This window comes from Chelonoidis abingdonii, chromosome 2, assembly GCF_003597395.2.
Source record: "Chelonoidis abingdonii isolate Lonesome George chromosome 2, CheloAbing_2.0, whole genome shotgun sequence".
Lineage (NCBI taxonomy): Eukaryota > Metazoa > Chordata > Testudines > Testudinidae > Chelonoidis > Chelonoidis abingdonii.
This window is the reverse complement of record NC_133770.1, coordinates 225,177,613-225,190,450: the sequence shown is the minus strand read 5'-3', so window position 1 is coordinate 225,190,450 and position 12,838 is coordinate 225,177,613. Positions and strand designations below refer to the sequence as shown.

Sequence of the window (12,838 nt, the reverse complement as noted above, 5' to 3'; positions counted from 1 at the left end):
GCTGGTCTCTCCCATGAAATCTGTATAGTATAGGCTAAAAGCACACAAAAGACCAGATTTCACTTGGGGTGGGAGGGGAACCACACTAGATTTAACGGTCCGTAACGCATTTTTCATGATCGTGAATTTGGTAGGGCCCTACTCAAACATGGTCTTTAAAGCATGCTCTGAAGGTAAACAAATTTGTGTGGATCAGACCAAAGGAAGTATTAGGGGAGCAGATTCTAAAGTTGGTTTCCCCACAGAAAAGCCTGGCTGACACTTCCCTTTATGTTAACACTGAAGGATCTTTAGCTTAAGCACTTCCACTGATTTTCCATTGTGGCAAAATAACTTCCAGGGGAAAGCCTGTCTCAAGTAGTGTGGTTCCAGACACAAGGAGAATAACATTCAGCAGCACCCTGTGGACTGCATGAGAAATATGAAGCTGAGTATTATGCTGAAAACACTTGGTAATAGTTGGATGGATTGTCTGTGGCAAGAGACTTTCTTTGAACAGAGGACCAACATGTACTTCCTTTAAAACAACTGGCATCCTGCCCTACTCAAAGGAGATGGAGACAATCTTCACCAGCAAAGGATCCAGTACTTCCCCACTGGACTCCACAAGTCAGGAGAGACAAAAGATCCAAAGCACAGAATACAGCATGAAATTCTCCCAACACATCCCAAACCTCCAGCTGTAATGACCTAATTTTTGTCGTATTCAGATGTTACTCTGCATCCATGAACAAAGCAAACATTTTGAGTACCAACAATTTTATCTGCAATGTGACCAGAAATGTCCTCAGAGAGGAAGGGACTTTTTAAACAATAAAGCAAAGAAAACGCAGATTAACCAAGCTATTCATCACTTGAAATAAGTTTCCTGATCAAGACTTTGCAGATACCAGGGTGAAGACAAATGGCACGGTACAAAAATTCCAGAAGTCAAACTGTGTGTTTGTTTTACAATATGGACTGGCATTCATTAAAGACAAGGAAGAGAATTATTTATTTTATACACACACATATACATACATATATAACTCATTTATATACACGTCCTTTCTATTTTCATATAACCTTGCATGACTCATTTAGAACAAACATTCCAACACCACAGCAGTACATTCACAAGCGACCCTATAACAAAAAATTCAATCAACTGTGCATACACCATGGAGGAAAAACAATTTTAGTCAAGACAAATTAGTTACAAATCTTATTTAAAATCTATTTTTACTCATTACAAAATTAACTAGACCCTTGGGAAAAGTATGACAATGGAGTTTGCCTTCTGTCTGAAGTAATGTAACTTAGAAATAAGGCTGCTACGTTTAAGGATACCAATTCATTAAAGCCTGTTAAGTTGGTTTTTTGGTTTGATATACAGGAATGACAGTCTACAATGTTCTAGATCCTTAGGAGAACATTATGACAGTAGATTGACATGCTATACTGACACATGTACTTGAAGATACACATTTTCATATTCAACTCAACAATCAAATGCAAAACCAATTCAACCTTTTTGGCTAGACAACAAGAATGACAAAATACTGCCCCCGCCTCCAAAGTTAAGATTATTCCAATGCTTTTATATATTTGGAAAGTGTTCCTTGTCTATGTTGTCAAAACTAAATTATCAGGGCTGCAGACTAAATTTAGATTCTCCAGGGCTGAATTCATCCATAACCCAGTCCTTTTGGCACATCACTACTACAGCAGGCATTCTGAAAGCCCAGGGGACGCTATGCTGCACTCGACCTACTTAGCAAGGACAAAAACACATCCAAGACTCAAGATGAATACAAATACTATATAACTGTAAAAGCAGCCTCTTCCTTTGCTACTTCTCATCCTAGCTCTATTAATCTAACCAGCTACTGAGAAACAAGCTGGTCTCTCTATAGTACATACACTATTAATACCACTCCTTAACTACTTAATAGCAATGAAAAATGAAGACAGACTCCAGTGGCCTTAGCTGTTCTTCCTTCCATTAAAAATTGTCAATTGTCACCTGAAGCTTTTCACTGCAATATTTATTTAGAACTCAAAAACGTACCTAAAGGCACAGTGTCATTCTATTGTTTTCCTTTACACTCAAAATGTTTAAAACTGTTTCTGAAGCATGTGTTTTACTCCAGTGTATGCAGAACCTGAGTGCCATTATTTCAGCTGGCATCAGTGGGAGCCAAGGATGTTCATCATTCTACAAAATGAGGCCTTAGTGTTTTCCACTCAAACAGTAGATGATTTTTCCTTTTTTTTTTNATAACTAGACCCTTGGGAAAAGTATGACAATGGAGTTTGCCTTCTGTCTGAAGTAATGTAACTTAGAAATAAGGCTGCTACGTTTAAGGATACCAATTCATTAAAGCCTGTTAAGTTGGTTTTTTGGTTTGATATACAGGAATGACAGTCTACAATGTTCTAGATCCTTAGGAGAACATTATGACAGTAGATTGACATGCTATACTGACACATGTACTTGAAGATACACATTTTCATATTCAACTCAACAATCAAATGCAAAACCAATTCAACCTTTTTGGCTAGACAACAAGAATGACAAAATACTGCCCCCGCCTCCAAAGTTAAGATTATTCCAATGCTTTTATATATTTGGAAAGTGTTCCTTGTCTATGTTGTCAAAACTAAATTATCAGGGCTGCAGACTAAATTTAGATTCTCCAGGGCTGAATTCATCCATAACCCAGTCCTTTTGGCACATCACTACTACAGCAGGCATTCTGAAAGCCCAGGGGACGCTATGCTGCACTCGACCTACTTAGCAAGGACAAAAACACATCCAAGACTCAAGATGAATACAAATACTATATAACTGTAAAAGCAGCCTCTTCCTTTGCTACTTCTCATCCTAGCTCTATTAATCTAACCAGCTACTGAGAAACAAGCTGGTCTCTCTATAGTACATACACTATTAATACCACTCCTTAACTACTTAATAGCAATGAAAAATGAAGACAGACTCCAGTGGCCTTAGCTGTTCTTCCTTCCATTAAAAATTGTCAATTGTCACCTGAAGCTTTTCACTGCAATATTTATTTAGAACTCAAAAACGTACCTAAAGGCACAGTGTCATTCTATTGTTTTCCTTTACACTCAAAATGTTTAAAACTGTTTCTGAAGCATGTGTTTTACTCCAGTGTATGCAGAACCTGAGTGCCATTATTTCAGCTGGCATCAGTGGGAGCCAAGGATGTTCATCATTCTACAAAATGAGGCCTTAGTGTTTTCCACTCAAACAGTAGATGATTTTTCCTTTTTTTTTTTCTTTTATTTTTAATTTGACCCCAGCTTTTTCTGGCATTTGAATTGCTTCTTGTTGCCAAAAATGAGCACAAATTGAAAATGCATAAGACTGCATGACAAATCTTAATGCTTTTATTTTATTTTAAAGGAAGCAAAATGCCCATACAGTTTTATATTAGGCGATAAAATCGAGTTATGTTAGTCACTCTGTAGCTCACTATAATACTGTGAAATGCTTCCAAGTGTTACAAAGTTTCCCATATCCTCCTTCCCTTTGAAGTCTTCCAGAAATGCTCATATTTTATGGAAACTAACGCTAAGCTGCATGAAGGTTGCAAATGCATTAAGGAACGATGGCCAAAAGAATGTTAGAATGAATGAATTAGATCAGCCATTCTCAAACTGTGGTCCGTGCAGCCCTTGCTGGTGGTCCACAAACAGCTCGCTGGTCACAGGGTGCTAGCTTGCCTCCTTCCTTTCATCTGCTAAACTGCATTAAAAGACAACTAAAAAAATACAAGTGCTTCCTTAATATTACTTTGCCATGTAAACAAACACTGTAGCTGCCACAGGGGTTTTCTTTAATAACACAGGCGGAGGACGGGGGAGGGAGACGGGTCTGTGCAATCACAAATGGCAAGGGAAGTGGTCCATCAGACTGCTGTAGTCCACATTATGAGAATTGTTTGCGAGAACTTGAATCGGTGTCAATATTTCAGACATTGAGATCTTTTTGGACTGTAGAAACTTGGAACTCTCTCACACCAAAAAATGCAAGATTGAATCCTTGATTGGATTCTTACATGAGCATTTAGGCAGTAGAATAAGAACACCTCTGGAAAAAAATATAAAGCTAAAATCTCAAACTGAATTGGTAAATAAATGTAAAGCAATTTGGTCTATTAATATTTGAATATAAAAATAACATGGAGAATGGAAAAAATATACAAAGACAGAATCTGCAAGTTAATACAATCCTAGATTTCATTTAATACTAAGTACAGAAAAGGTGGGGATGAGAACTCTGATAAAGCAGCCTTGTTTCAGTTCCCCCCCGTGGTATACCCTAAAATCCTTCCCTGAAGACACAGAAAGAGTTCCTATGAGAACTTCGCATGGGTAATAAAAGAGGATAATGAATTCATGACATTTTTCCTGACAACTATGGACAATCCAGATTTAGAGATTTAAGATCTCTAACTTTCACTGCATTCTCCACATTTAAATTTTCTTCCATTCTAAATTATCAACTATTTTTATTTTTGGTTATGGAATTATATCATGAAAGCTTTTATTTAAATCTGCAAACATTCAAGATGATGGGGTGTTAGCTCTGAAGCTTAACTGCAGACATTTCAGAAGCATCTGAATGGCCATACAGGAACAAATCAATAGCTCATCCTGTCCATTATATTTCCTGTCTTAAACAGTGATAAACGCTGGAAGTTTTGGAATCAGGTGTCTATCCTTATGTACCTTGTTGTGTCAAATTATATGTTTAGATGCTAATACTTTGAAACAATTTGCCAAAAGCAATATTCAGACAAATGTATGAAACCTAATTAAAACACCAGCTAGATGTAGTGTTTTTGCTTCAACTATACACTCACAAAAAAAACCAACCCAAGAATATCTCGGTTCAGCAAAAATAACATGCTATGATGCGATATTTTTACCTACTCATCTTATGTTTGCAACTATATTAGTTACATTGACCTGCACTGTAGCAACACAACTTTCACAAGTCCTGTAGTGAAATTTGCTTATGTATGGAAAGTAGACAGATTTCTGCAAGGTTGTTCCTTCATATCAGTTTTTAATTGTTTGACTACTCTGTGGAGCTTATATTCAGATAATTTAGAATCACAGAAATGTAGGGCTGTAATCTCAAGAGGTCATCTTGTCTACACTCCCCCCTAACCCCCTGGCCCTGAGGCAGAACCATGTATACCTAGACCACCCTTGTTAGGCATTTGTATAACTTGTTCTTAAAAACCTTCAATGACGAAGCTTAACTAGCCTTATAGTTAGAAAGTTTCCTTAATATCTACCCTAAATCTCCCTTGCTACAAATCAAGCCAATTACTTCTTGTCCTACCTTCAGTATACATGAAGAGCAATTGATCACCATCCTCTTTGTAGCAGCCCTTAACATATTTGTAGATTTATCAGGTCCTCCTCAATCTTCTTTTCTCAGGACTAAACATGCTTAGTTTTTTAAGGTTTTCCTCATAGGTCATATTTTCTAACCTTTTACTTTTGTCACCCTCCCCCCCTCTGGATTCTCTCCAGTATGTCCACATCTTTCTTAAAGCGTGGTTCCCAGAACTGGACATAATACTCCAACTAAGGCCTCACCACTGCCAAAAAGAGTGGGACAGTTACCTCCCATGTCTCACACACAACCTTCCTAACAATACACTCCAGATCTATATTAGCTTTTTTCACAACTGCATCACACTGTTGATTCATTCAATTTGTGATCCACTGTAACATCAAGATTCTTTTCAAAGGTACCATTCCCTACACAGTTATTCCCCATTTTGTAGTTGGGGGGTTGATTTTTTTTCCTTATGTGTAGTTCTTCACACTTGTCTTCACTGAACTTTATCTTGTTGATTGCTGGACTAATACCATCCTACCAAGCGCTTGCAATGCCACTCAGGTTGGTGTCATTGGCAAATTTTACAACTATACTCTCCACTCCATCATCCAAGTCATTAAGGAAAATATTGACAAGTTCATGACCCAAGATAGACCTCTGCAGGACCCCATTAGATATCATCCTGGTTTGAGAGTGAACCCTTGATAATTACTCTTTAAGTATGTCAAGTATCAGACGAAGGTGCATCTGATGAAGTGGGTATTCACCCACAAAAGCTCATGCTCCAAAACGTCTGTTAGTCTATAAGGTGCCACAGGATTCTTTGCTGTCTTTAAGTATGGTCTTTCACTCAATTATGCAGCATCTTATAGTAATTTTATCTACATCACATTTCCTTACTTTGCTTCTGACAATGTCACGTGGGACTCTGTCAAAGCCTTACTAAAATCAAGCTATATCAAGCCTAGACCTTCTCCTCTCTGCCCCCATCCATTGGGCCAGTAAGAGGATCTTGACAAATCCATACTGGCTATTACTTATAATCCTATTATTCTCTAGATACTTACAAAATAATTGTTCAATAATTTGTTCCAGTACCCAGTAAGCTAGCATTTTGGAGGACATGATTTACCATATCTTTCATGAAAATCTGACTGAAATGGACATCTACACAAGAAGTGGTAAGTAAAAATCAAATATCTAAGATGGATCATCATTCTTACAATAAAATTTCACCTTGGTCAATGGATCTAATTTTTGATGAAGTGGTTACATGGATTCAGTTGTACTGCACCCTCAAAGCACTGTCTTAGCAGATATGAAGTCACAGCATGCCAGGTAAAGAGTTTGGAGCAATGATCTGAATAGATCTCCTTCACAGAAACACTTTTCATTTTGAAAAACTACAAACAGAAGCCATGATGCAATCTGACACTGCTCACTGTCCATAACTTCCACTTTCCTAGCTGCCATCTAGTTACAGAACCTGCTGTTTTACAGACAGCTTGCAACCTCCACTTTTATTAAATCATGGAATTCCTCAAAACATCTTCTCTATTCCTAGTTCTCATTGACTGCATTGCCTACAGCAAGGGTCTGTCATATATGCAGAGGAAATAAGCAGATGTGCCTGACACACTTCAGGAACATCTTGCAGCAGTTAAATGACGATTTCTTCAAACTCACTATGTCTCACTTCATTTCACATCGTCACTTATCTGTGATTTTTTTGTGTGCCCTCCAACAAGGATTTCAGGACACTTACCTCTAGTGAATAACTCTTAGAGTATTTCATTCATCTGGGTACCCACCATTCCATTAGTGTATAATGTTGCTTTCAGTAAGGTTGTCACTTTTCAGATAATATAATTCCCAGTTTTGTACCTATGTTTGAAAGTTACTTTCTTCAGTAATTGTACTATACTTTTTAATACAGAAATTCTCTATTGCATTCCTTTCCTTTGCTGCTTAAAATCTAGTAATAAATATGATTTATCTGCAGCTTTATCTAGACTCTTCGTGTTCTGCATTCATTTTGCTTCCTCAAACAACCTTATCCTTCCATAACTTATTTTTAACTCAGCTACATAAAACACATGGTTGGATATATTCTTCAGACTGTTTTCTCTCAAAACAGCTATCCTCTGACACAGACGGCATTAGAGATATACATTTTCATGAAATCAGATTTTTAGATTCAACAGTTTTTTTATGAATATACAGTATTTTAAAATATTATCTTACCTGAACAAAGCTGTTCGACTTTTGTGTAGTTTAAAGCTACTATGTCATTAACCCAAGCAATGATGTCATGTCTGCTCATAGTCTCTTGGGTTATAGAGGTAGAATACACGTTGACCGCCATTCCCCAACTAGAAAATAAAAGTTAAATAAATAAGTCTGCTTGGCATTTGAATGAACGTATTTGATAAACAAATATTTTAAAAAGAGCAAGTTTCATGTAATTTCAATCAGTGCTAGAGAAGGAAACAAAATTCCACAGTCTATAAGAAAGAGCCTGTATTAAACACACCTTTTCTCTGTTCTGGAGAAAGGAGGCTAACTCCACATAAATTTTATAACCCACTTTGGCAAGGGGTTATCTCCCAAAGGTCGTCTCCTATGCCAACTACAGCAGAAGGGCAAAGGGCAAACTTTAAAGAAGAGAATATCATACAAAAGTTTATGGCATTCAGTTAGGATGGTGACAATTCTTTTTAGTGTACATCTATTAGGAGCAAAGCTGAAGTGTAATTCAGACAAAGCATGGTCTAAAGGAGTTTGAACAGGACTAGGATCTGAAACTCTGAGGTTCTAGATCTGTTTGCCACTTACTGCTGTGTGACTCTGCAGTCATTTAATATCTCTGTAGCTGTTTCTCCAGCTAGAAGTTTCCTTATCTAGGTGCTGTGATTAGTTAATATACATAAAGCACTTTGAAGATGTATGATATTCTACAGGTGCTGCAGATTAATAAATATATTAAACTACAAAGATCATAATAGTTAAGAACATGACATCGGCTCAGGACAACTATTGTAAAATAAAACAGTCTGAATACTCTGGAATGTAATGGAAAACAAAAAATTGTAAAAAACATGCAAAGAAAGAAAAGCTATAAGCTTAAGTGTGGTTTTGTTTATGAAGGTGACTAAAATTAACACCTTTTTATTCAGTATGATAAATATTCCTCAAGCATATTTGGAGCTCAATCTGGTTGCTTTACTGACGAAAATAAGCTTTTCCTACTTTGACTCTGGTTAATTCTACAGACCCAATACAGTTAGCTACAGGGGACTGAGCCAAATTATTTTCTGATTCATGCATAAAATTTCTTTTAATTAAATGCAATATGTTTCCATCGCTGCTTTCGTGCTGAAAAACATATCAACTCAATATAAAGTTTGCCTCCAAATTCTGCGCTTTCTATTTGATACACTGCTGACATGCCTACACAATAGTCACTCGAAGTATTTGCTGAAAGAGGGCATGGTTTGGAGAAATATGGGAGGAGTCACAACCAAGCCTAAATACAATGTATGGTATGTTATCCTGCAAAAATCAAAATGATCTGTCACAGAAAACTGATAGTAAATTAAAAAAATCTCTAAGCAGCAGTAACCTGCCATCAGCAAAAATCCATGTAATAGTGTAGACAAATATATATATTTCCATGGATATCCAAACGGAGAAGCTGTCTGTAAATGGGGTGCACAGGCTTCCTCGCAGACTACAAGAGGACTGGAAAAGCTTGATATATATCCACACACTCTGGAACTTTACTACAGATTTTCCCATATTTGTAATTGTGCAGTGCTCCACATCTTTCCTAAAAGATTATTCATGGTTTAACACACTTTCAGATAAGTGAATGTATTGTAATGTGCCCAGGAGTCTATCAAACATAGTAACATCTAGTGGAAAACCCGAGATCAACGGACTGATGTTGGCTTGATTTGCCTAAAATGCTACCAAAGTAGCCACAGCAATAATGAGTTGAGCCATGAACTACAACTGTCTCGGGAAGAGTAGGACCAGGCCAGAGTTGCCCAGGAAATAGAAGATGGACTAGACTGGAACTAATGCATAATCTTTAACAGTTCCTGGGGATAGTGAGAGATGGTCAGGGCAATTTAGATAGATATCTTTGAGGAGATTGTACTAATGGGAATGCTGTTTGGGAAAGATAACAGAGATTCTGGGTTGGAAGGACCCTGACTTAAGTGATAAGTCACAAGGATCGTGTAAATTGGGAAGTACTTATATTTGAAGTCTAATATTCAATATACTTTAAGATGTTTACTGAGTAAAATGGTTTGTCCTGTTAATCACAAGAGTGGTTCTAGGAATTCTTGTTCTAAGTAAGGCTTGTAAGTTACCCTTTACCAAGAGAGAATGAATCAGCTCAAGATGACATGGGTAAAATTTGTAAAATTCCAGTTTATTTTCCATTTTTAAAGTCAATTTCAATCATTTGTGCATTTCTGAAAGAGCTGGCTATATTAATTGCTACACTACTGGAAACCTGAAGCATTTTCAGAACTGGAAGTTGTACTTAACATGGTTTGCGGGGGACCTACTGTTTAGGCCACAGTGATTCCTTATAGAAAATGCTCAAATTGCTAGTTTAACGGCCAGTCCTGAAATTCAGCCTTGGATCTGATAGTCAAGCTGAGTTCTCTCTCTAATAGTAAAAGTTCAATTTGCCAGATTATGCTCTCAGTGAAACCTGTGTAGTTCCATTATTGTGTTGACTGCACTGGTGCTGAGGGTTGTTCACTTGGTAAACATTAAAACAGGAACAATTTTTCAACATCTGGACTGAGTTGAGGAGCACTGACAAGGATTTAGCAAAAAGGAATGCCTGTTTACTTTTAAAGGGGGGAGGGATAGCTCAGTGGTTTGAGCATTGGCCTGCTAAACCCAGGATTGTGAGTTCAATCCTTGAGGGGGCCATTTGGGGAACTGGGGCAAAGAATCTGAGGATTGGTCCTGCTTTGAGCAGGGGGTTGGACTAGATGACCTCCTGAGGTCCCTTCCAACCCTGATATTCTATGAGTTCTATGAGTCTATTATGGCCTGTTAGAAACTTAACTCCCAAGGCCAGAACTGATGAGAGGTTGCGTAGGCATAAATCTGTGTCCATTACTGAAATTTGAACTTAATTTTTGCCAGCCCTGAGACATGTGGGATTCCTTTTCTCCTTTTTGAATTTAAGAAACATCAATAGAAGATTTTCATCACTGTGGTTTTAGTATTAAAGAATACAGTTGGCCTGTTCACTCTAAAAACAAATAGCCAAAGAAATCTTCAGTGATAATTTAATACGTTAAGCTACTCTTTTTTTAAAATGTGATTAGCTTTTCCAATTACCAGCAGTTTGGGGAGAGCAAATTTAGCCCATGAGAAATACAATTAGACAAACACAGATCTGTCAAGAAGGAAGAACGTAATAAACCCATCTTAGCACTCTTCCAAAAGCTAATACTGCAGAAAAACCCACAATGCTCATCTTCGGTGACAGTGGTAACATGAGCTACATGCTATACTACACAGAAAGCACAACTCCACATAAGGAAAATGTGCAAGGAAATGAACAACCTGAAATTTAAAAGAATGCCCTGGTGTAGCTCTGTAATATTCTTATTTGCATAATGTTGGTACAATTGTAATAAAATATTTTATTACAATCAGGGGTCAAACAATTTTTTTTAAGGTTAATGCTAAAGAGATGACAATTTTATATTTACAAATCTAGATGTATATTTTTGGCCATATCATGCCAGTTTTTAAATATGACCCATTTTAAAATAGAAATTTCCCATGAAGTCAATGAGGGAGAGGGACTGCCACTCAATCAAACACAAGGATAAAGCCTTTTATTTGCAATGGTTTATAGTGCATTCCTGAACCTTCCTTATTATCTTCTTTTGAAATAGTTTACAATGTACCACTAAATTCTTTGTACACCACCCTGGAGTTTATTCCAATGGAGGAGATTTTTTGTTTTTTAAATAAACAAAGGAAAGGCTTAGTTGTAAGATCACGTTTAAAGTAAGTGTGTTCTAAATTGGTGCTCATTTTCTGTATGGATGCTCACACAGACCATCTTCTTATAAATCAACAACTATAAAGGAAAAAACAATCCACTAATGTAGCACAGGCCAAATTTTCTGAAGAGCACAGTATCCAACATGCTAAGGTCTTTTGAGAGTCTGAACCAAATTTAAAATACATTCAGTAAAGTGCAACATAATGGCTAAGCAGGAAGAAAGCTGTGTTCACAACTACTGACCAAGCAACTAAGAACTTGCAGATTTTATAATGTTTGTTACTGTGACTCACCAACCCTTCCCATGCCCACTCATTTGCATTTTCAACCTGTTATGTTTGTCTTTTTAACTGTATGCTCTTTGGGACAGAGACTGTCATTCATTATGTGTCACGACCCAGTTCACTGGGACCCAATCTAACTGTAGCCTTTAGGCAAACCACAATATCAGTGTTCAGCAACAACTAGAGACAGGAGTTAGATCTGGAACTCCATCTTGGGCCTTCCACACCCCATATTTCATAAAAGTTCAGAGCAGAAATTTGCGGCTCACAGACCTCTAACAGCGAAGAGTTAGAAAATGTTGTAGTTAGGAAAAAAAAAGGTCACTTTTCAATTATGAAAACCTTAAACTGAAATCCATGTAATTGCTAATTAATATTTATCAGTTTTCACATTATATACATCCAAGCCCTGTTTCAGCAAGACACTTATGCATATGAGTAACTAAGCACTTGAGAGTCTCACTGACTTCTTCAGGTATGTCTACGCAGGGTTGGAAAAAGGCGGGATGGGGTCCTGAGCTCAGGCTCCAGCCCAAACCCAAATGTCTACACTGCAATTTTTAGCCCTACAACCCAATCCCGAGTCAGCTGACCCATGCCAGCTACAGTTGTGTCACGAATCTTATTCCAGAGTAGACGAACCAGGATTAACCAAGTGCTTAAAGTTATGCATATGCTTACAATAATCTGATGGATCAGGGTCTTACTGGTTTAGCGCATCCCTTGATAATACATACTCTGATCCAAAACAATGCCAGATTTTGTGTGTGGCACAACATACATTACAAGGTATGACAAAAGTGCTCCGGAAATGCTTATAGATAATTATGACTGATAAGAGAAATCATCATCCAGTTATATCTGGGGAGAACTTTTTGAATGTGAAACATTTACTTAGCAACTTTTTTATAATAAGCAAACAATTGCTGGCAGCAGAAGTTATTTCTGCCAAAAGCAGTAGTAGAAGCCAGATAAACGATTAAACAAGTGAGGAGTACTTCCAAATTAGTTTATCCATTTTACTCAATTTATGAAAATCATTTTTCAAAAAACAGAGGATTTTCATAGATACTAGAAGAAAGAGATATGTGGATAAATGGATAAAAAAAATTGTTAAAATGGGAAAATCTTGTTCTG

At 37.1% G+C, this 12,838-nt stretch overlaps 1 protein-coding gene across 5 annotated transcripts in view; it reads right to left on the bottom strand.

Moving 5' to 3' along the window:
• The window catches only part of MAPRE2 (microtubule associated protein RP/EB family member 2), a 156,591-nt gene that overhangs the window by 60,045 nt on the left and 83,708 nt on the right, over positions 1-12,838 (bottom strand). For all 5 annotated transcript variants that reach the window (XR_004377288.2, XR_004377287.2, XR_012655347.1 and 2 more), the window contains one exon: positions 7,610-7,737. Coding sequence is in view for 1 of the 5 variants with exons in the window: in XM_032806260.2 (XP_032662151.1) it covers positions 7,610-7,737 (128 nt within the window). In the remaining 4 variants the exon portion in view is untranslated. The remainder of the gene's footprint in view (positions 1-7,609; positions 7,738-12,838) is intronic.